General features: G+C 45.0%; 2 protein-coding genes across 2 annotated transcripts in view; both read right to left on the bottom strand.

The window, feature by feature from the left end:
- Positions 1–372: 372 nt before the first annotated feature.
- Positions 373–11,058, bottom strand: soat2 (sterol O-acyltransferase 2). The gene is made up of 15 exons (XM_076025285.1): positions 10,946–11,058; positions 10,572–10,630; positions 10,253–10,386; positions 10,103–10,156; positions 8,549–8,656; positions 7,823–8,105; positions 6,305–6,380; positions 5,524–5,608; positions 5,107–5,152; positions 4,754–4,883; positions 4,214–4,311; positions 3,698–3,796; positions 3,384–3,519; positions 1,870–2,015; positions 373–638 (listed from the first exon to the last, which is right to left on the bottom strand). The coding sequence occupies exons 1-15, from the start codon at positions 11,019–11,021 to the stop codon at positions 591–593; spliced, it is 1,578 nt and encodes a 525-aa protein (XP_075881400.1). The 5' UTR covers positions 11,022–11,058; the 3' UTR covers positions 373–590.
- A 7,237-nt stretch (positions 11,059–18,295) lies between these two features.
- kif5ab (kinesin family member 5A, b) overlaps positions 18,296–22,136 on the bottom strand; it is a 61,426-nt gene continuing 57,585 nt past the window's right edge. The window contains exons 26-28 of the mRNA XM_076025270.1: positions 21,547–21,611; positions 19,026–19,053; positions 18,296–18,481 (exon numbers count right to left, since the gene is read on the bottom strand). Coding sequence (XP_075881385.1) covers positions 18,382–18,481; positions 19,026–19,053; positions 21,547–21,611 — 193 coding nt within the window. The 3' untranslated portion in view covers positions 18,296–18,381. The remainder of the gene's footprint in view (positions 18,482–19,025; positions 19,054–21,546; positions 21,612–22,136) is intronic.

Here is a 22,136-nt window from a genome sequence, read left to right as displayed (position 1 = left end):
CAAATACAGACACAAAGTATTTACAGTGCTGATGGTTCATTTTTCTTGTTTGATAGTTATTACACATTAATTACAAGGTTGTATGGTTAACAGATCAACGTTAACAAATTGTTATCCGTATTCTGGGAACTTCTGTAAAAAAAAATAAATAAAGTACAATTCCTTTCAGTATCAGACGTGATTTAGTATGAAACTCTAAATAAAAAAGCTGGCAGTTAGGGTCGGGTTACCCTAACTCACTTTCCTCTGCCCACTAGCTCACAGAGAGTCGTCCATCTTCTTCTCGCAAAACCACGTACAACCACCAACGCGTTGAAAACAAACAGAAAACAAAGTTTTTGATCATCAAACAGCAGTTTCCTACACAAAAAAGTTGAACATTTTTGTATTACATTGATTAAGCAGCTACCTTTAGACAAGCCAAAACAATGTTTGCTTCTCTATGGATAGAATAAATTAAATCAGCGTTGACGGATCATTGACAATGGACAACACAACAATATAAAAGTAGCCTTTACACATACTGGAAATGTCACACATTTACACGACGTCGTAGGCATCCTTCCTTGTTTTGCAGGACGAAGGCCACCTCAGTAACAGACCCACGATCGAGGGGTGATCAGCTCCAGGAAGCTGTTCTGTTGAGTGGAAACACGGGATTGAAAGTCCAAAAAGGAATCGTCTGTCTCTTCACATGATATGTAATCCTTTTACGCATGCTACCTGGACAATTTCTTAAAAACCCGTTCATTAATCACGTGATAATCTCATTTTGCCGACGCCCCTGCTATTTTTAGACGGCGTCTCCCTGCGCTAAGCCACCGCGGGTGTGAATGACGCCACCGCTGGCATTAGCGGACGCCTCGGCCCCGGGATACGCAGAGAATCACTCGTCCGCAGTCGAGCGAGTATGTTAAGTATGTGTGCCCATCTGCCGCGCAAATCCTCCACATCTGGGAGCTCGAACACTCGAGGTCTGTGGGGGTGGGGGGTGGGGTGGGGTGGGGGGGGTCAGAAGGGGTTAAATACATGTCAGGCTGATACCCAGCAGAGGCTGGACCCCCTGCTCGCTCGCGAAAGTTAGGTGCGTTATCTCTCTTCAAAACAGGTTTGTGTTGACGCAGTCATCCGGGAGGACAGATGCTCAATGGCGAGCGCGGATAAGAAGAGATGACACAGCTGATGGAGCGCGGGGAGCAGCTGAGCCTGGTACCGGTGCCCGTTTGACGTCACAGCGTCACAGAGGCCGACGAATTTTTGGCGAAATCCGTCCTCACGGGTTTCTTTTTTCAATTCCAGATAATCCTTTATAATTTTATATAAAAAAAAAAAAAAATGATAAGTGCATTTACCTGTTGGCCTACTTTCAAAAAAGATTGAGGCAGAAAGGGGGTCAATGTCCAATTTGCTGATAGCGGCGCTGAAAACCTGGAACACCCTGTGCTTTCGTTTGTTGCCGGGAAGCCTCTGATTTATGCGGCGATATTGTTTTATAACTCTAGGGTACCGGTGTCGTATAGGACAGCTCTCCTCGTGCGTTTATTTCGGCGGTGGGGAGACTGTTGTTCAAGATCCGTCGCTCCATTAATCTCGCAGCAGAATCTTCCTGTATACTTCCACAGATCCTCTTAGATTCGGCTAAAAATAGACCCCACAAATCTCACTTTTGCATCCGCGCGATATTGATTCACGGTCGGACTCGCCACTGGAGATGAGGCCCCAGTTCAATGAAATGTGAAAGATCGCATGCTTAAACAACATATACATCTATCTATATATATATATATATATATGGGAAAATCCGCCAGATGGGGAAACAAATGGGTCAAACAGACGGAGCGTTGCATTGCGTCTCTGCGAGGTACATACCCCTGTCCGTGGGCAGTGTTTCTGGGCGTGCCACTCCTGGCAGTACAGACACACCTGGACGCCCTGGCCGAGGAAGAGGCAAGCCCACATGATGACGTTGTACACGGGGCTCTGCCGCTTGTCGTTCATGGTTAGGTTGAACACCACTGAGAGAGAGAGAGAGAGAGAGAGAGATGGCAGAGGACGTGTTACAACAGCGGATTACGGGTGTCATTGTTGAGATGAAAAGCTGCTTAGTGACACACCGGAAGAGCATTAAAAGAACAATAAAAAGGAATGTTTTCTTGTCAGAGCACTTGTAAGTTGGCGGAGACTGTAAACACTTGGAATATAATAATTATAATGTTTACCAGAGATAGGAGACTCCAGTCACATGACTCGACTCAACTCGACAGACAAAGGACTCGAAACGATTTGACTTTTTAAAATTAAATATTTGCATTTTTTTTTGCAACTTTTTTTTTTTTTTTTTAGATTACATTAGAAAACGTGTTTTATTATTATTTTATTTTGAAACATGATCGGGTGATTTTACAGTGCAATGCACGCTGCACGCAGACCGACAGCGGTCAACAGCTCAACACATGAGCAGCAGTCATGGAGGCGGCTAGGCCAAGAATAATTCAATTTGGGTTTAGGGATTGTGTTGTCGATGACGCTCTTAAGGACAGCGGTATTGAAGGTCTGCAGCTAACGACCACAACTTCCAACTTTATCCGTCACTACAAAACCCACAAAGAAAGATAGGCTACGTGAATGCACCTCCTTAGCTAACTGTTAGCAAACTGTCAGAAAGCTAACATTTGCTAATACTAACATAGCTTAAACTTAACGTCTTCTCAATAAAATGTCCAATAAAAGTGTCTTCAGCTAACTTATTGGCTGGTCATTTGGCCCAACGTTAGCTAGAAAGCTAACGTTTGTTGATATAAATGTGAATATTAAGCCATGTTAAGTTTAAGATATGCATAACGTCAACGTAACGTCATATAAAGTAATTAATTTAATGTGGAAACTGGGTAGATGATCAGATTTTTGTATGGCTTTACTTGTGACTTGCTTTGACCTGAGCAATGACTTGACTTGACTTGCTTGATTATCACCACAGTGACTTGTGACTTGCCTGAGACTTGAAGGTTAAGACTTGAGACTTGCTTGTGACTTTCACGTGTTTCTTACTCCCACCTCTGATGTTTAATATTCATCATGACAATGTGTGCAATGGCCAAAAAATTCGCAAGACCACTGCTGCTGCAGGCTGAAGCCTTGCATGTCAGCATTGAAAAGCTCCAATCCTGCCTAGCTCCACATCAATCCGCATCTCTTTAGTCCTGCGGAATCTGCAAGCTGTTACAAGCTGCCTTAATGACAATTGAAGAAGCAGATGCAAGCTGTGTGCACTGCGCAGAGGATAGAGTAGCAGCAGTTGTATGCAAGAGGATTGGCACACATTCCATCTGCGATGTCAGGTTTGCTCCACAACGTTTAACGATGATCATTAGTTCGGCTCTCACCTCCAATGATGGCAAAGAGGAAGAACATGACGGGGTAGAAGAAGCCGAAACAGAGGGTCAGGGCATACTCGTGGACCACAGCAGAGACGATAAAGACGGACAGCATGGCAGCTGTTCGGAATTTCCTGTTGGACAGCTGCAGGGATCAGGACAGGAACGGAGAGGAAGGGGGTTAAAATCAAAGCTCAGGGGTCAGCGGGGAATCTGCGCCAGTGGGCTTACGAGGGACCGCCGCTGCAAACACATTTCAAGAGGGCAGATAGAAGAATCCCGCTGTTGTTTGAGTTCAGGGGTCAGAGAGAAACGGCACATACCCAGAGAAAGTCCCGGTAGCCGTAGTAAAACAGCCAATCGTGGACCACCACGTTCCAGGTGCGGTAATAGTTGGTGAAGGATGTGGAGTTCCACCAGTCCTGGAGAATCAGGCATAGAGCAAAAATAAATCCAGGAGGACAAAAGAAGATTTGAGTTTTATGAACTTAAAAATACAGTTTGTTCAGTTAAGGCAAATATCAAGAAAATAGTTTTAATTTTTAATGTAATGATATAATGATATAAGGTGATTTATTACACTGTTGTTGAAGTGCAACAACCTTCGAGTGCACATCATGTTTTCCACTTTTCAATGTGTTATCTTTCACGACAAGCACAGCTGCTTTGGCATTATTACCTCACATTTACGCATCGACTCAAAGAGCCTAAGAGATAGCTAACCTAGCTAACCCCCCGAAACTCTTCTCACAAAAATCCATCACGGCACGGAGCAAAGGCTTGCCGGGAAGTAACCCGCTGTGGCTGATGGCAGTCCTGACGCCACGCACCGCACGCACCTTGTAAAACATCCTGTCAGCGAATTGCAAGAGCTCCCCGAAGAGGTTCAGCCAGCAGTGCAGGAAGGCGAAGAAGCACAGCAGCAGGAGCATGATACCTGAGGGAGGCAGAGGTTTTGTGAGGAACGCTTCAGTTCTGGGCATGGCTCCCGGATATCTCGTCTGGAAGAAGAGCGACTTTGAAACTGGCACTTTTACGCCGACACTGAAAGCAATTCACTTAAAGGGAGTAATAAAGCTGCTGGATCAGATCTGAGGGTCTGATTGCATAATGGCATCTTTAATCTTAATACTGAGCCGAAAAACACAAGGGGCCCGCTTCCTCTATTACAATGTCGTGCGGGACGCTGAGTTTTGTTGACTCAAACTGATAAGAAATAACAGAGGAAGTAACCAGATAAATGGCACAGACAGAGACAACCATTAACTTTTTTTGTGTGTGTTGAAATGCTTCTTTCACGCTCCGCTATCTCCTAATATTGCGTGACATTTACACATCACTGAGCTCTCTCTGCCAGCAAAGGGAGGGGTAGAAATTACCCGGCAGTATGTAGTGGAACACGGCCAAGACCATGTTTTTTGTAGAAAAAGGCTGGTTGCTCTCCGGTCTGAAGACAGGCACGCAGAGGCGCACCAGGATGAAGTAGGTGTAAAACAGGCAGCCGAAGATCTGAAGTGAGAGAAGGAAAAAAACGGAAACACAACAGAGGAGGGTAAACGCGGGAGGGCCGCTTCGGTGGGAGTGAGACGCTCTTAACTTCACACACAACAAGATCGCCGAGATCGACTTCTGGACTTTAAAGCACACAAGGGCCTTCTGTCGTCTGGCTGCAAGCGATACGCCTGGAAATTAAAAAGTCTCCGCTGGCCAAGGAAAAGGCGTTTTGTCTTACCATGCCAAGTGTTGCGGCGACGTAATTCCATCTGATGTGGGAATTCCTGTTGAGGATAGATGCCCTGTGTTACTAGTTCACAGTTGTTGTTTACGGCAAATCATTTATTTAGTTTTATTTTTCTGAGGCCTGACACGGCGCTCTGCTCATGAGAGCACGTGACGTTGCACTCGGTGCACGGGTGCAACCTGTCACTGACGTGCACGAGCCCAGGACCCGAGAGAGAGGCCTCTGTTTCCAAAATTCGCATCAACAACTGCAACTTGCAATTGCAAGGTGCAGTTTCTGCAACTGCATTCTGCTGCGTGCAGTTCTGCTGAATTCATGCGTCACTTTCAGATTGGCTGGGCTGTGGGCTGGGCTGCTTGCGAAAGCTGCACGTGGCCGTATATCGTTAATCCTCTAATAATGCCTTACCGAGGATATGACTCTCTGTAGATTAACGTGGGGCAGAAGAGGAAGTAGAGGTAGCTCGACAACGTTGGGAATCTGGGACTGTCCCCTGCAAGGCAAACACAATCCATTCATTCCAACTGTTCGATTAAAGGGGATACAGTTTTTGAAACGGCATTCACAGGCCCGTGTAAAAAGAGTCCAATATAAGCTGTCAGTTTGCATCTTCCACTCCATTCTGTTTCTCCTCGTTATGGCGGGCCAGTAAGTTGAATTATCTGCATTTAATCCACCTGTGAGTCCAATAATTCAATGCAATGGCAATAATTCAAGATAATACTGTTATACAGTTAATATTAAAATTATAGCGGGAATGGCATTTTGTAGTTTTGAGTAAGTTGTACGTTATAGATCTATGAATAAAACAATAGTACGAGATTGGTACATTTTCTCTGGCAGTTTCTCTTTTTTCCATTCAGGCTTTTCCTCCCCGCTCTATTTTCCTCAAGCGAGTCTTTGCCTTTTTCGGCTGTGAGTATAAAGTCAAAAGAGACACATTCTTCACCACTAAGAGCCTTTTGCAGTAAAATCCCCCTGAGGATTCCTATAGTCCCACTTATTTATTGTACGTTGGTGTTTTTATTGTTAGCTGAAAGTGCAGCATGAATCACTGCTCGGCTAACCCGCTCGGCTCACTTTCAGTCATTTCTCAACGGTGCCTAAGACATCACTGAGAGGGATTTACGCCGCCTGTGGCGTGGACGCACTTGACATTTTTACTACAGCGCGCGGGCAGGTACAGTACCATGCTTGGGAGCGTTCCTCATAACGACAGGGGCCGTTTCCCTCACGAACGAGTAGCTCTTCATCAGGAAGCGAATCTGGGGGAGATGATTGGTGCGGCCATTAAATGAGCAGCAGAGTGGACAAGGACATCTTCTCTGTTCACTGACATCTTGTCTGCGTTGATCTGTGATTTATCAGAACACGGTTCATGTTGTGGTAAAGAAGAAGTCTGGCTGGGAAACTGGTTTAAACTTTAAGCGAAGACCTGGTGTGGACCTGAGAAAGGAACCAACAATTTTGTGGGGAACTTCCATATTTACGCCTGTTATCAATATGTTTTACTTGCAGGACTGTTTGCAGAACTGATTTTAAGAGGAACTTACAGAGGAACACTAAAATCAATTTATTGAATGAATGGGTTGCAAAGAGATTGACTCAGTTTCGCAGAAATGATTCGAGTGCTCGCTTGTGGCTTTCAAGAGAAAACACGTGAAGAGTCAACCTCAGGTTACTACAGGAACGTGTTCGTACCTGTAGGTACAGAAAATACCTTAATCAAACTGTGAACGGGGTTAAATCACACTTGCAGTTGGATTCAGTTCTGTTTGAAGCTGTAGATCTCACTCGTCCCTGGCCAACAGCCACCCGGCAGATGCGGCATTTGCACGGTGGAACTGTTTTGCACCGCGACTGCATCTTTGCTTGCCGGGAGGAGGCCGTCGAGTGATGAATAACGACACGGTTCTGAATATTGCATGTGCAAGGTGCTCTCCATGCACAAGCTGGTGGCCGGCCAGCTGCCATCCAGTCTGCTCGGTCTGCTACAAAATCCTGTAATCATGACGCTGGCCCGTTGTGTCCCTGAACCTGAAGTTTGATCTCTTGGTATCAGACAGCTGACGAGCCACTGTGACGGTTGGTGAAGGTGTGTTTTCACCAACATTTCAGGTTCTGAATCAAGTTGGGTGCCCAGCCAACACCTTGTTCTGGTTCCTGGTCCTCAGTGGACCAGACTGGCTCCAGCCTCCAGGTAAAGATCCTTCTAGTTTTCCCGATGACCTGACTGCAGCGCACGGTGACCCAAGAGCTCACGGCGCCCTGGTACTTTCCTCAAAAGAGCCCATTCAGCCTTTGCCAGATTGTCACGCTGTGCTTCTCATGTCGTTCTCACCTGTGTTCGGTTTCTGTTTACTTGCTATTGCGCTTGTCGATCTTGTCGTTAGTTGCCAAATGTCACAAAATTGTGGGATTTCAGACGCCGACTTGCTCCAGACGACTTGGTTTTCGAGAGCACGAAGCAAATGCACAATGACCTTTGACGACTGAGAACGTTGTTCGATTATTTCCTAGTCAGAAACACTTTTAACGGTTTGTCTCTGCATCAAGCAGGCTGCTTTTTTGGCAGTTCCTGAACAATCAAACACATCACGTTCCTCCTCAGTTGCTTTCAGTCGAGTGCTTCCTCTGTTCCATCTTCTGTCAGGTTTATAGTTTATAGTTTTTAGTTCCGGCAAAAGTCACGGCGGTGGTTCCTCACCTGCTCCAAGATGACAATGAACCGTGAGGCCGGTGGCAGCTGGTAGTGCATGACCACGTGGATGGGGAAGTGGCCGAGCACGTAGGTCTGTAACGCAGACAGAGCGAGGCCCGTGACCAGCGACAGCCCCAGCTTGGAGCTGGACGTGTGGTAGAGAGAGCCCCAAAACCTCAGGGCGTAGTAGGGAGCGAGCAGAGTGTAGGCGAACATCACGGCCCACGCCCACGTCACCGTCCCCAGCTTCCCAAAGGCGTAGAACAGCAGGTCAAACTCCAACACCAACCTGACCAGGAGACCATAAAAAAGAAAAAAAAACATTGGTGATATATTAGTGAGAAGAGGCGGATGGTGTTTCAGAACACAAAACTCTAAAAATACTGTCAGATTGACCTGCTTTGGCTTCGAGCACCATTTATTTCTTCATACTTTCTCTCGTCAACTTTTTTTTTTATTTTTTTTTTTTAATCGTTATCTCTTACAAATCACTGAGGAATGTCGGTCTGCATTGAAACATCTGCAGGCATTGAGGAAGAGAGTGAAACATTAACCCCACAGCCCTGCGGAGGCTGTTTCGACTCAGCCAGGAGTCACAATGTGGAGAAAGGAGCGGATCAGACGTTGTGTAAGAACTTTGGGTTGAGCTCAGGGTTGTGCAGTCAAAATCCTGCTCCCAACACGGCAACCTACTCAACCACCCACCCGCCGACTCCACACACACACACAGACCTGCCCTGGTCGATGAAGTCCACGATGAGCGTGTTCAGAAAGAAGATGAGGAGAACAGCGATGAACATGTGGTAGATGGTCCTGATGTGGCTGATCTCAAACAGCTCACTGAGGGCAAAAGTGAAAGAAGAACGGGTGTCACCAGAGCCGAGTGGAGCGACTTGAGGACGGCATCAGTCTAAAGCATAGGTGTCAAACTCTGGCCCGCGGGTCAAATTGGCCCGCAGTGCAATTATATTTGGCCCGCAAAGAAATGCGAAATCACTACTACCGGTATTATACAGCACATGTACCGCTAACACTACGAATCCCAGAATGCTCTGCTGGTATTTTGGTGTGGCAATCAGGACAGGATGTTCACTGAAGGATATTATTATGACTTAATTGGTTTATTGTTGTTATTTTTGCTCTTAAATCTATTATGAGCCTGTGTAAAAAGGTCACCTTTGAAATTTAAATCAGCGGGCTACAAATGAAAAAAAGATGCATATGAATTTTATTCATTTACGTTTCATTTTTTTAATGAGGTTTTTTTTAATTTAAAATTTCATTTTGCATGTGTGCAGTATGAAGGTATTTATTGTATGGTATTAAGCTTTGCTTTGTTCCATATTTAGGTTGAAGCAAAACCTGTTTGGTTCCATATAAAAAGGTTCACTGTTTGCATGTTTGGTCCCCTATAAAACTCAGCGACGGCCCTCTGAAGGAATCGTAATGGATCTCACACGGTCACATTTTTTTTTTTTTCCTGGGGGAGTCGGACTGCACTTCCCAGCAAGATATTTGACAGCCGGTCTGGAATGATAAGCAGGTATGTTGGGGGGGGGGGGGAAACCCTGTCGACACTGATAAAACTGCTGAAACTGATATAATAGAGACATCATTATATATGTCAGCGTGCAATCCTCCACGCGAACTGACGCCGGAGTCTGCAACACTCCGACATCAAGCAAAAACAAGGTGGCTGACTTGCATATGCAGCTCTGTGTTCAGAGACAAAAGGGGGGGGGGGGGTTCTGTGTTAAACAGCTGCTTTGGTGTGATAAATCTGCCCCTCCTGTCCAAAGCGTTTCCTTCTCTGACAGCTGGACACTGCAGCATTTCTTCATCCTCGCTGTCTGATTTTTTTTTTTTTCTTGCATATTCGTCAGTCTAATGAACTGACCGTGAGGTCTGTTACTAATCATACGCTCACATTCAGAATGTAGAACTGAGGTTTTCTTTCCCCCCCCCCTAATGCACATTAGCATTAATCTAAATAATGAGTTCCCTTTGCTGTGTACTCCGTAATGAAGTGCAGAGTGGAACTGGTGTTCTTAATATTGTCTGATGGTCCCTATTATATAGTACATTAATATTACATAACATTGGTCCCACTGTGCTGATCGGTAGCAACAGCAGGACTGATTCCACCATCTGTCCGTCGGAGATTTTCTTTCTTTTTCTCCTTCAGAGCGGAGGCTTTGTCATACAAAATAATTCAACTGATTCTGATTATTGATCAGATTTCAAAAATGACTGGTCTTTGATTCGCACCATCAGTGTGTTACTTACTCCAACAGTGACTGCCTGGCCACAAAAACTTTGCCGTCGTCCATTCTCTGAGAGCTGTGGTGGTAGCAAAGACAGACGTTAGCTCGTCCCTCAGCGCGAGGGCCGAGGGGAACATGCGGCGCGCGCGGGTGAAAGTCGTCTCCATGTCACCTGGACGGAGGCTTCTTTGTTCTGTTAGCGGCCTGATGGTTTTCGCCATAAGGCGGCAGACCCTCACTCAGGGTTTTGTCGAGTATGTCTTTGAGCTGATCCTGGACCTGCTCCAAAACCTTTGTCTTCAACTCCTGCAAGGGGAAAACACGTGGAGAACATTGTTCCCGTGTCGCAATGAACGCCAAGTGGGTTTGTTTTTACACCTTAATTACAGTTTTTACTCGACACACTTTCAATCTCTGGCTTCCTAATTGCTGCTTTGCTAAAGAGTCCAAGTGAATAAAGAGCAACAGTGCAATTACACTGCATGCGTTACCTGGACTTGTTTCTGCCACCGTTTCAGGTCCTCCTCCCCCACGTGACTGTTGTCTCCCACTGCAAAGAAATACATACAAGGGCAGATGTCATCTAAATGGAACCCATCGTTCATTTTTTTTGAAGATAACCAATGAGGGAAAATTGAAATAAACAATACAAAATTTAGAACTCCAATATTGTAAAAAAAATCTATATATATTTTAAAAAAAAAATCTATGTATAAATTAGTTATATTTATATACTTATATTCATATACTTACATGCATAAAATACAAAGTAATTTTCAACCCTTACGCAGAGGCATTATCACTTTTTTCTGAATAAAAAAGAAATAAAAAAGAAATGGTAGTAAGCGGTTAATAATCACCATACCATGTGTGTGGGCCCCATCGGACTGAGACGACTTGACTTTTCGGTGGCACACACCGTTTGGCTCCGGAGACGTCATGTTTGCTGGCAATGTGTTTAATTCCACACACACACACACAAAAGATGAAGAGAAATGATACGAATGAGAAACTGCATTGGGTTCACGCTGGGATCTCAGGCCGATTAGAATTGCATTGAGGAGCTTCAGGTAATGAATGGCCCTCAGTCCTAATGACCAACATTAATCAGGGGGCACCGGAGCAACTTAAGAGCTGGCTGAGCCGTGAGTTCTCTCGTTAACCTACTTGAATGTTAATTGGCCTGACGAAGGCTTGCAGAACATTGAGGGCACATACATCTCCCCTCTTTGTGAGCCTTGCCCCTATCAACTTCCACCAGGAGCCCATGTTGCCATGGCGTGAAGGGGAACGCAAAACTTTTCGGGCCAATAGGCGGCGGCGCGGCGCAGTGCAGCGGATGATTTCACCCTGTGACATGATTTCACCCTTGAAGTCTTGCAACTTAGACTCCCGAAAATCGTGACCCGTGAATTTAGATATTGAGGGAGATGGCGCGCCCATTGCCTGCAGGTTGCCTCATGCAGACAAGGCATTAATATTCCCAGCGATGAATCTGGAGGAGGTGACTTCACTTCACTTGCCAAAAAAAAAAAAACCCACACCTGGTTTGAATGCACAGCCGTGGGGGTCCGAGTGATTTTGAACGGCAGTTACCTCCAGCGCTCGTCTCGCTGAGGCGTTATCTCCAGAGGGGGACAACCCAGAGTCGGCCAAACGTAAACACGCGATAAAACTGGCTTGTCCCCAGGTTGGACGTTCGCAGGCTGACTGCAGACAACACGCAAGTGTGACCCACGGAGCGGTTCACGGGGGCAAACGACGACACATGACCTCCTTCTGCAATCATGCCTTTTGAACACCCCCCCCCCCCCTCCCGCCCCACCCCCCCTCCCTCCAACCCCAAGAGAAACAACAATACAGCTGATTAGCGGCGCGAGCTGCACTGTTTGGCCGGGAATGATTGGATTGCAGAGAATTACGCGATTCTCCCTCCGAGCCGGTCAAACCCCCGGCACTCCATCCACATTAGCGGGTGATTTTCTCCGGCGGCGCTCTAACTTTTTACGGGCCTATAAAGAACAGGCAACAGTGATGAAAGTTTTGATTTACGCCGCGGCCCGTAATTGGTCTGGGATGACGAATTGATGTCGAGATAATTATTCCAATAAATTGCTACGCCGACGACCCAATTTAATAAGCATTTAAATTAAACTTATTACACCTCTGAAGGGAATATCTAGAAAATATGGTGTTGTTTGGAGCAGCTTGCTCCCATCGGACACATCATTTCTGTGGTGTCACAGTGAAACTGCTGTTTTCATCTACATCTCGACCAGCCTTGATTGCAAAAGATTTTTGCATTATGATGTTTGTGTGCGCTGTTCCACTCAGGAAAAATGATAATGACAGAAAAAAAAAATCACCCGCTGATGTCCGCCACATTTATAAATTCATGATTTAAGGATTTGACACTGTATTTTTTTTCATTTTAAAACAATATCCACAAATGTAATTAATCTGTAATTACATGAAATTAATTTAAATGACTGTCACAGATAATGAAACTTATTCATACTCACTTAGTCTCCTTCTATCTGGGGCTGAGTCCAGGTGTTGCAAGAGCCTCGGTTTCACCTGCTGTGTTTTGTGGGGAGGCAACTGCTCAAGTGTTGTGAAGTCAGTGTGTGTCATGGTACTTATGATCTCTGTCCTTTCCTTTCCTCATGCTGTCATTCTGTACTTTGGCCTATTCAGCTGCTGGCCATCGGTGGGACAGATATCAGCCAAGGGGTCATACAGTTTTCACAGTTGTTTCCCCCCCCCGAGTGTGCGAAGAAGAATTGTTCAGTTTTATTTCCTTTTTCAAAAACAAGTGACTGATGTTAAATAAGGCATCCAGAAGGCATTGAGAGCCCAGTTGTTGTTTTTATAGTGACAAATAGAGGGAGTTGTTTTTGTTGTAGTTCATTTCACCACATCTGAAAGTTAAAAAAAAAAAATGTATTAAAAAGTAAAGCATTTATATCAACACTAGGAAAGCCTGACGCTGGGAAGCAGTTGCACATGACGCAATGACGTTAAATGAGGTAATTGAGAGCAAAGGCCATGCACTCTGTGGCAGATCAATTGGCATTCAGCGAGGGACCGTTGAGCAATCAGTTTGCCTTGTGTCCGTGTTCTTTAGACGTGTTTGACTTGGAGAGGAGCTGTCTGTGTGCAATGGAAAAACAACATCAAAACATAAAGTTTGCTTGATTTCAAAAGGGAGAAACGTTCAGTTGCAGAGTGTAACCTAAAAATGTTTTTTAAAAAAAATACCCGCGCTAAAAAATGTTGTATAATGCTGTGATGGGGAAACCGATTACTACGGCAGTAAGTGTGGAAACGTGTCGGGTGTGATCACTTGATTACAGCGGGCCTGAGGGCTGCTGCAGCAGAGAGAGGAGATGATGCTAATATTTCTTCTAGGGGTGTCTGTTAGTTGAGTGTGGTCTCTCTCAACTGAATGCTGCTGTGTGCTCAGCCTCATGATTTCTTTGCACCTGGATTGGTACAGAGTACATCACTTTGCAGACACGTTTGTAAGGTCCCGTAGCATTTATAGACACGTGTGTAGTGCTATACCAGTAGTTTAGATATAGTATATGAGTTCAAATGAATGTAAACAAGTGGATCTGCTGCCCTTATAGTGGCAAATACAAACAGGATTTATTTATTTATTATATTTTTTTTGGTGACTTTGTAGCACATAGCATGTATCATGGCACTGATTGTGTTTAGTGAAGTTAAACTCACAGCCCCTTTACTTCTCTGTGGCATTGGACATTTGGGTACAAAAAGTAAATGTGAATTATTAAAGTCTTAGAAAATTAAAAGGAGGAGCCTTAGAATCCCTTTCACTCTGTTGCTGTATGCTGTTGCATTGGGTGCAATTTTTCATGGAATTTCACCATTCCTTTATTTACATCATTATGTCTGTCGGTGCCACTTTAATACTTTTTACTTTAATACTGCTTCAAAGTATTTCAGGATGGAAACACTATTCAAATAAAAAAAAAGACCAGGACTGTTACAACAATGTGCACAGGATCGTCTTTATTATTTGGGATGACATCATGGGAGACCGGTGCCGTTTGTCAGCAGCTACAGAGGAAAGTACTGCATGCACTAATTCACACGCCATAAAAGAACCAACATACACACAAATGTACAAACACAGACATATCGGCAATGTTTTTTGGGTTTTTTTTTTCATCCACTTGATCTCAGTCTTGCATCATTTGATTCTTTATTCTGGCGCAAGGTTTTTTTTTTTTTTTCGGATTGGTTACAATTCTTTTCAAAGGGATCAAAGCGTTGAGACTGGAAATAAACCTGATGTTCCCGTCTTCGGGTCACGGATTAGATCAGTCAACACTGAAGAACAGAACACGTAATTTTACGCGGTCCACCGATTAAAGATGACGAGTAACGTTGACCTCACGGAGAGGTTATGTAAACACACTTGACTCCTGTGATAATATCAAGTTCACTGACTCTTCGTTACCTCTGGCGCTCTTATCAAGCAAAACTGCGAGACAGTTTTGAGAGAGACAATCATCAGACAGGAAGTGACTTACTTCAGAACTTCATGGTTTGTTTGTTTTTTTTAACACATTTGCCATAAAGTGAGCGCAGCGGATCAGCGGGCAACGTTTTGGGATTCCGGCTTTTAAAAGCGTTCCAATAACACTCATCGGCTTATCGCTCATCTTTTATTGTAGCTCACTGTTGCCGTTCACATGTAATAATTAATTTCAACGCAATGCTTTTGGCATGAGAATGAAGAGCAGACACGTGGAACTTCTCACGGCAAGATCATAAAATAATAAAGAAGAATTAAAGACAATAAAATCAGACAATAAAACACACAAAAAAAGGAACAAGTAGATCAACAAACTGTCCCGTATGAGAAAGTATACAGCATGCTACCAGGTCAATAATGTAATATGCAACTCCTCTCCTGCACTGTTCTTAATAGTTTAACTCTTAATAGTTAAATAGCCACTGTTATATTTCCCAGGTGCGATTGAAACAGCTCCACAAGTTTACAGTTGTGTAGCTCATGAAGAGTCAGAATTCCGACTCCTGCTCCACCCGACGCGGACACAGTGGGACAGACGCGCAGTCCCTCCGCTGTCAGGCTCCACTGTCTCACCCTGGCTGTCTGGTCAGGAGCTCAGTGGGTGACAGGCAGCGTGCCACCAGCGTGCCAAAAGCAAAGTCACTCGTGCTGAGGACGCACCAGGAGATGACTGGATTTAAATAGAGCCCGATTTCCGGGGTCAACGGTTAAATACCTCATTGGCCGATGAGGCACCTTATCAGGCCAAGTGTCTCAGTGTCAGTTGGTGACAGGGTCGACTTCGGCTCTTGATAACCTACAGTAACTCCTCGGTTTACGACCGCGGGGAGTTTATAGATGGCAAAGAGCAGGTTCCTCTCCGCAGTCAGGCCTTTGGTTTCTGTATGAGGTGGTTATTAAGAGCGACGCCATTAGTCATCTCAGCACATGGGCGTCGTCGCGCATGTGTGGGAGGGGGGGACAAAAAAACCTGACGACAACTTCGTCACAGCGAAACAAACGCAAAGGTTTTCACATTCGACGGCGACTATAAATATAGAATCAATAGCGAATGAAATCATCTGAAATAGAGCAAATTATAATATATCCGTATATGTGTATTTATCTTTTTAAAGTAGAACCGGCAGTACAAAAATAGTTGCTACATATTTTTCCTCTTTTTATTCTTTTTCTTTTATTATTATTCTTCCACCATGCTTTGGGTTGACATGACAATGACTTGTTACCTCACAAACCGTCCGCAGCAGAGTCTTTTGGAAGGACTATTTATAGCTCACAGTCTCTCTACCACACACAACAATGTTTGTCTTTTTTTTACTATATGAACCGGTAATCAATCTAAACACCAGCGCAGTCGGACTGACTAACAAATTGAGGTTTTAATTAAAAGGGCCGCGTTTTCCTTTGTTGCTGTGAGGTCCGGCTTCTGCGGCTATGCAACAAGACTTTCGACGGAGCTTTCAAAAGTCTTCACGCTGAACCAAAAGAGTGTGTCAAAATGCCAAAATAATCCCACTCTAAATAGGATTCATCTGAAAATAATCCCATTCACGTCTCGCAGTTAGGATTTAATGTTAAACCACTGTGCCAAAACCAATTTCCTGATATTTGAGGAGACAACGCCGCCTCTGCTGATAATGATTTTTTTTTTTTTTTTTTTTTAGAATTTAAATAATTATGAGACTTTTGGAACGCATCAATGCTTTTGCTCTGCCCCAGGACTAAGGAGTAAAATTAATAATGAATGAATGAATAAATAAATAAATAAATAAATAAATAAATATCAATGTCAGTGTAATCATATAAAGGGAAAATTTGGGGTCACAGCCTTTTATTTATCCTGACAGCGTTTGTCCTGCTCTGGTATTTAAATGAAATATTTCTTCATGAATGTATGCGTCTCTTTTCTTTTGTTTTCTGATTAAACGTGAAGACCAACATCGACAATCAACATGCACAGTCAGAAGTATTATCAGGGGAACCCTCACTGCTTCCACGGTTCCATACACAGTTCACTTGGTATTTTTCCACATACGAATGTGAACGAAATGTAAGATTTCTTGACAAGACTGCGGAGGTCCACCGTTCATTCCGTCCTCCACACAAACAGCACACCCTAGTGGTGACCAACGGCAGTCGGCTCACTCTTCAGGACTCTTTTGCGTGTGGTGGCGGTGGTGTGGAGGTCGGAGATGTGCTGCAACGTGGGTGTCAGCTGCCAAATCTGGGAGTTTTTTGCGGTGCAGTGCCCTCCCTGGCGGGACGGAGGAGGAGGAGGAAGATGTGGCATTTTACAGCAGGTGAGGAGAGAAGAGAGGAGGGGGTGGGTGGACAGGCGGGGTGGACAGTGATCAGCTGCATGCAGTTTCAGATCTAGAAGGGGTGGGGGGGTGGGGAGGGCGTCTGCCTGCAGAGAGACGGGAGAAACAGACGCACAGGAAGAGAGGAAGAGAGAAGCCAAAGTGAGACACTGGGAGAACAAGAGGCAGCAGCCAGTGATGCACGCCGACGCTGCCGGCAGGAACTCGTCTCCAGTTTTATTTCTGCTGTCTTCGGTGCCAGTTTGCTCGTGTTTGGGGAAGCACACCAGGAGCTGTATTTAGACTTGGCAAGGAGCAAAACTCAAAACTTGTGTTTGCTCCGCAGCAAAGGATGGAGTTGCCCGGGAAACTTTCAACAAAAAGCCGGCGTTCTCTGGAGGAAACGCCGGCACATAACGCAGCAAATTTCATTACAGAGCAAAATCTGTCTATCTATCTCTCTGGCAGGCTGGCTGCCTATCTGCACGGGTCTGAACTGGTCTGAGTAATGCTCTCGTTACACTCTCAAATCCCCATCAGGCGTTTGTTAAGGTAGTCCACATAAAAAGCAGATCAGAGGCTCATACCGTCGGTGGTCTTTGAGTGGCTTCCGCGTCTCGGAGCAGCCGGCGAGCGGAGGTATTTTTAGTGTGGGAGGCCCCAGAAGAAATATTAATAAATGAATAAGGCCAGACATCAGTGCCTTCACGTTTGGCAAGAGAGGCTGCGGCACACTGCACTCGGCCTCTGGGAGCTGAGAGACAGCAGCCTGGTCGCAGGGCTGTTATATAAGGCAGGGCCTGCTCTACGCTCACTCAGCCTACTGTATTCACCGCTGTGCAATATTTATGATCGGCACCGCATGTGCCGACAGATAACGTTTTTATTGCTGGCTCTAATAAATCCAATTGGACATTGTAATGGACACCGGGGTTATGAAACGCATGGAGGGTCTGTAAATGTAGTGATAGTGTGTCGTGCCAGTGGGTCAGTTCATCCAGGAGGCTCCAACCAGCACTGCGTGATATCATACGCATCTGAGAAATAATGTGCAGCTGCTGGTTTAAATGGCATGTGGACTGAGATTAGGTAAAGAACATTTGAAAATGAATGTGTGTAAATTATCCTGCACTCAATGTTTATTGTCAGCTGAGCTCGCTCGCATGGTTTAATCAATGCAGGGGTCAACATGTATATTGATGTATGTGTATGTTTTATTGCTATTTTTTTATACGATGCAACGATGGAAGGCACTTTTGTAATTTTGTTGTACTCCTGTATTCAATTCAATTCAATTCAATGTGTATTCCGTATTTTCAAGGTCTAATTAATGCACAATTACAACATCATACTTTAACCTTCAAGGTGTCACTCAGTTTTCCAGCAATAATTCACAAACGCCTGCCCCTCAGCGCTCTTACCTGCTCGGGACTACTAGCTGTTTGAAACCTCTGGCTGCAGGCTGTAGAGTTTGGCCGGGTCCTGATTGTCACAGACATCAGTTCTGGAGGTGGAATTGACATTCAGGCACATGCTAGCAAACGCGCGGTCACGCCACCGTCGGCCAGTTCCGTCAGGGAAGCAGTTGAAGGCGGCAGCAGCAAGGGGGCGGCGGTGCAGCGGGGAGACGCAGCCGCGAAGGGAAGAAAGTCGGCGGCGTTAGTAAGTGGTGAGAGAGGATCACTGCATGCAAAATAAATAAATAAATAAATAAATAAATAAATAAATGTGGCACTGCATTCTTTAATATGGGAGTGCTGGACATAAATGCATTCAGCTCTGCCAAGTATTCCACAGTTAAAAATTAAAGGCCCAGTGGCTAATAATTAAAGGGGTCTTTTTTTTAATTAAATTGAATAGAAAATACATTTGATAATAATAAGAATTTCTGCTTATATGAAAAGCGGGACCACTTCTAAGGAAGTGAGATTAAAATGGATGAAAACACAGATTAACAATTTGTAATGTGCTTTCTTACCATTAGAGGCTGCTAAATCTTGCACACTGGGCCTTTAAAATACATTTTTAACACTGTACAGTCAGCTGTCTGCAATAGCCGGTGTCTTCCACTGTCTTACCTGTTGTCATTGATATCTGTGGTGTTTCCTGTGGACACAGAAAGGTGCATGAGGAAGCAGGCAGGTGCAGAGTGAGGCGGTGGAGAGTGGAGAGTGGAGAGTGGAGAGTGGTGGCGGTGGCGGGGTGTAAATTTGGGGAGAAGCCTTTTGGTCACACACACACACGCGCGCGCACACACAGATGGATTTTTGAAGAAGAAGATGGATGGCTCTGGAACAAGCGGCTGCATAATGTGTTTGTGCTGAGAAAACAGGTCCTGTTTAACAAATTGAACCAACGCGCTTGCCGGTTTTAAAAGAATCTCTCCCTGCAATCTGGATTCTCAGATTATGCAGCAAATGTAAGAAGAAATTGGTATTAAATCGTGGATAAATAATTCTGCTTGGAAAATGATGTTGGAAAAGGAAGCAGTAAAAGTGAAAACAAAGAGCTTGTAAAGAGTCACACTACTGAAGATTTTCACACACAGACTCATTTATTGCCATGCTGTTTGAACAAATGGCCAATCTGTTCACCAAGAGTTTTCATTAACTCGCCTGCAAGAAGTCATTTTCAAAAATGTAAACAAGGGACATTTTATAGTGCCTGGACAAATTCATTCTGACACTCTTCTGATGAGGGCATTTGCTCAAACTATTTCGCTAATACAGCTAATTAGCCAAGTGATGAAAGTTACAAAAAAAAAAAAAGAAAAGTCCTTGCAACCCGGAGACGGAGAGCGGAGAGGACAAGGACGATCGTTCTTACAGATGGGCCTGATAATGCCGCAGAACATCACTTACATGGGAAATGGGCCTTTCTTTTATGTGGTCCCCCACTTCAAAGTATCTGCCCGTGGAGCTGCGCGGCGCTCACTTTCAGTAGCGAGTGTCAGAAGTCGTCCGAGTCACCCTGCAGCCCCGAGTGTCTTTCACATCCCGCGGCCCTGCAATTCTCCCAGGACCTGCGCTTCTCCTTAACCGGCCTGACAGACATTCACTTGTTGTTTTACTGTTGCGCCACATGCTGACACTCCTGACACATGAAAAAGATTCAGTTGTCCTCTCCGGGAATAGAAAAAAAAGTCATGTGGGTATTAATGCCAATGGAAGGACTTACAGTGATCTGGTGGTATGAAATGCAATATAAAAATGCACATTTATTACTATGTTATATGATGGAATTAAACACAAATTAATTATTAATGCATAATGCATAATTTCTCACTAATAATTTTAATTACACTTTGATAAAAAAAAAAAAAAAAAAGAGCTTCCAGTGTGATGCTGACCACGGTCGCCGGCTTTCCACAGAGCATTTCTTTTCATTAGCTTGAAAACGACGTTGCCATTTACTTTTTAAGAGCTGAAGTTAAAGTGACAAGACGTCCACAGGCACGACGCCGCACACACAGGTGCTCCTTTGGCTCCTCGGCTCCTAAATATTTCACGCCAATAAACCTGGAGGACGGCTGGATGGGGGAAAGTCGGCTCGTCCTCAAGGACCACGTGATCAGCCGGACGCGCCGCGCGTTTAATTCGACCCGAACAGGATCATTCAAGGCTGATGAGGCGAATAAATAAATAAATAAATAAAAAAGATACGTGACTTCAGGTTATCTCATTGAAATTCATGTCAGTGAGATGTATGAAGTCCCCACAGTTAAAATTATTACTGCAGGACTGGAGGGAGAGTAAAGAGTCCAGAATGCATTACTGTCCTTATGCTCTTCCCTCCAAAATGCCATATGGCCAATTTTTTAAACTAAATGAACTAATAAAAATGACATCTAATGAAAACAAATGAATGTCAGATAAAGTACAAATCTTAAAAAAAAAAAAAAAAAAAAAAAAAAAAAAAAATCCTAATTGCTGGTACTTCCAGTTTTCGGAATAAAGTGGCAGCTGGACCAACAGTAAAAAATGATATGGAGCGACGACGGGCACCACAGCAGCAGCAGCAGCAGCTTGATTTATTAGCCCTATCATGGTTTCTGACTTTTACTGATCCGCCCGGAGATTCACCGACGTGTCGGTGTTGTCACACGTGTGCGCCGCGCGCTGTCAGCGTGGCTGAGGTGGCCGCTCGGCTCGACTGCCCAGGCCCGCTGTCGCGCTGAGTAATGATGGCCGCAACGCTAATCTATCTCGGCCAAGCTCTCCCCCGTCAGTGACAGCGGCGAACACACCAGCCTCAAGTAGCAGCATTATCCCCGTATTGATTAGAGCATATTTCAAGCCGGCGATTCCAGCCGTAAACGTGTCCCGCGGTTTATCCGTGCCGTCCCGGCGTCCCCGGTGCGGCATCAGCGGAGCCTATAGGCCAATTATTATGAGTCTATTATGGGAATATAAATAAAGGAAGAAGAGAAGAGCAGGGGAATCCCGTGTTAAGGGGTTTAACGGGCGCTGTTGCGGAAGACGACGCTAAACAAGATTTATTCACAATGGCTGGCGAGAAGGCAAACCGCACACACACTCACACAAAATCTATTGCGTCACTTCTTATTATGTGGAGAGGCTTCATCGGAACAGGGCTCACCGTTTTCTGAATCAAGCATCTCAGCGGCGCTCTTGTCTGCTTGGCTCAGTGGTTCAGCTGTGAGCCTGCAGACAGCCCATAGAGAGAGAGAAAGAGAGAGAGGGGGGGGGAGATTTATGAGTATGTAACTGTGGGATTTCTCAAACCCCTCTACGTCGACCTCCTCGACCTGAATTGTGAGAGAGGAGAATTGAAAAGAGAAACGTGGCTACGCGCTCGCTCAGCCTCGACGCAATGAATCACCGTCAGAGCCAAAAAACGTTGGTCTCACGCGACTCTGACATCTGCAAACACTCAGCTGCTACGGCGGAAGAAAATAAAAACAAAGTGCAGACTGATGAAATGATTAGGAAGGCAGACGTCGTGACAAAGGCACCAAAATAGTGTCACAGTGCCAGGCAGTCCTGTGCTCCTCTGTGTGTGTGTGTGTGTGTGTGTGTGGGCAGAGAGCTTGGCTCCTGCTGTTCAGGCTGGCACACCTGTTTCCTCGCCTCCTCGTTATGGCCGGCCAACGCACCTGCGTGCAATCAACTCATCAAGCCTCCCAGTATTTGAGCTTGGCTCTTCAACTCACCTGTCATTAGATGACA

The sequence above is a fragment of the Nelusetta ayraudi genome, unplaced genomic scaffold (genome assembly GCF_046127955.1).
Source record: "Nelusetta ayraudi isolate G7.1 ecotype Tasmania unplaced genomic scaffold, CSIRO-AGI_Nayr_v1 ptg000017l, whole genome shotgun sequence".
In the NCBI taxonomy this organism is placed as follows: domain Eukaryota; kingdom Metazoa; phylum Chordata; class Actinopteri; order Tetraodontiformes; family Monacanthidae; genus Nelusetta; species Nelusetta ayraudi.
The sequence above is the reverse complement of the archived record's forward strand: the minus strand, read 5'-3'. Positions and strand labels throughout refer to the sequence as shown.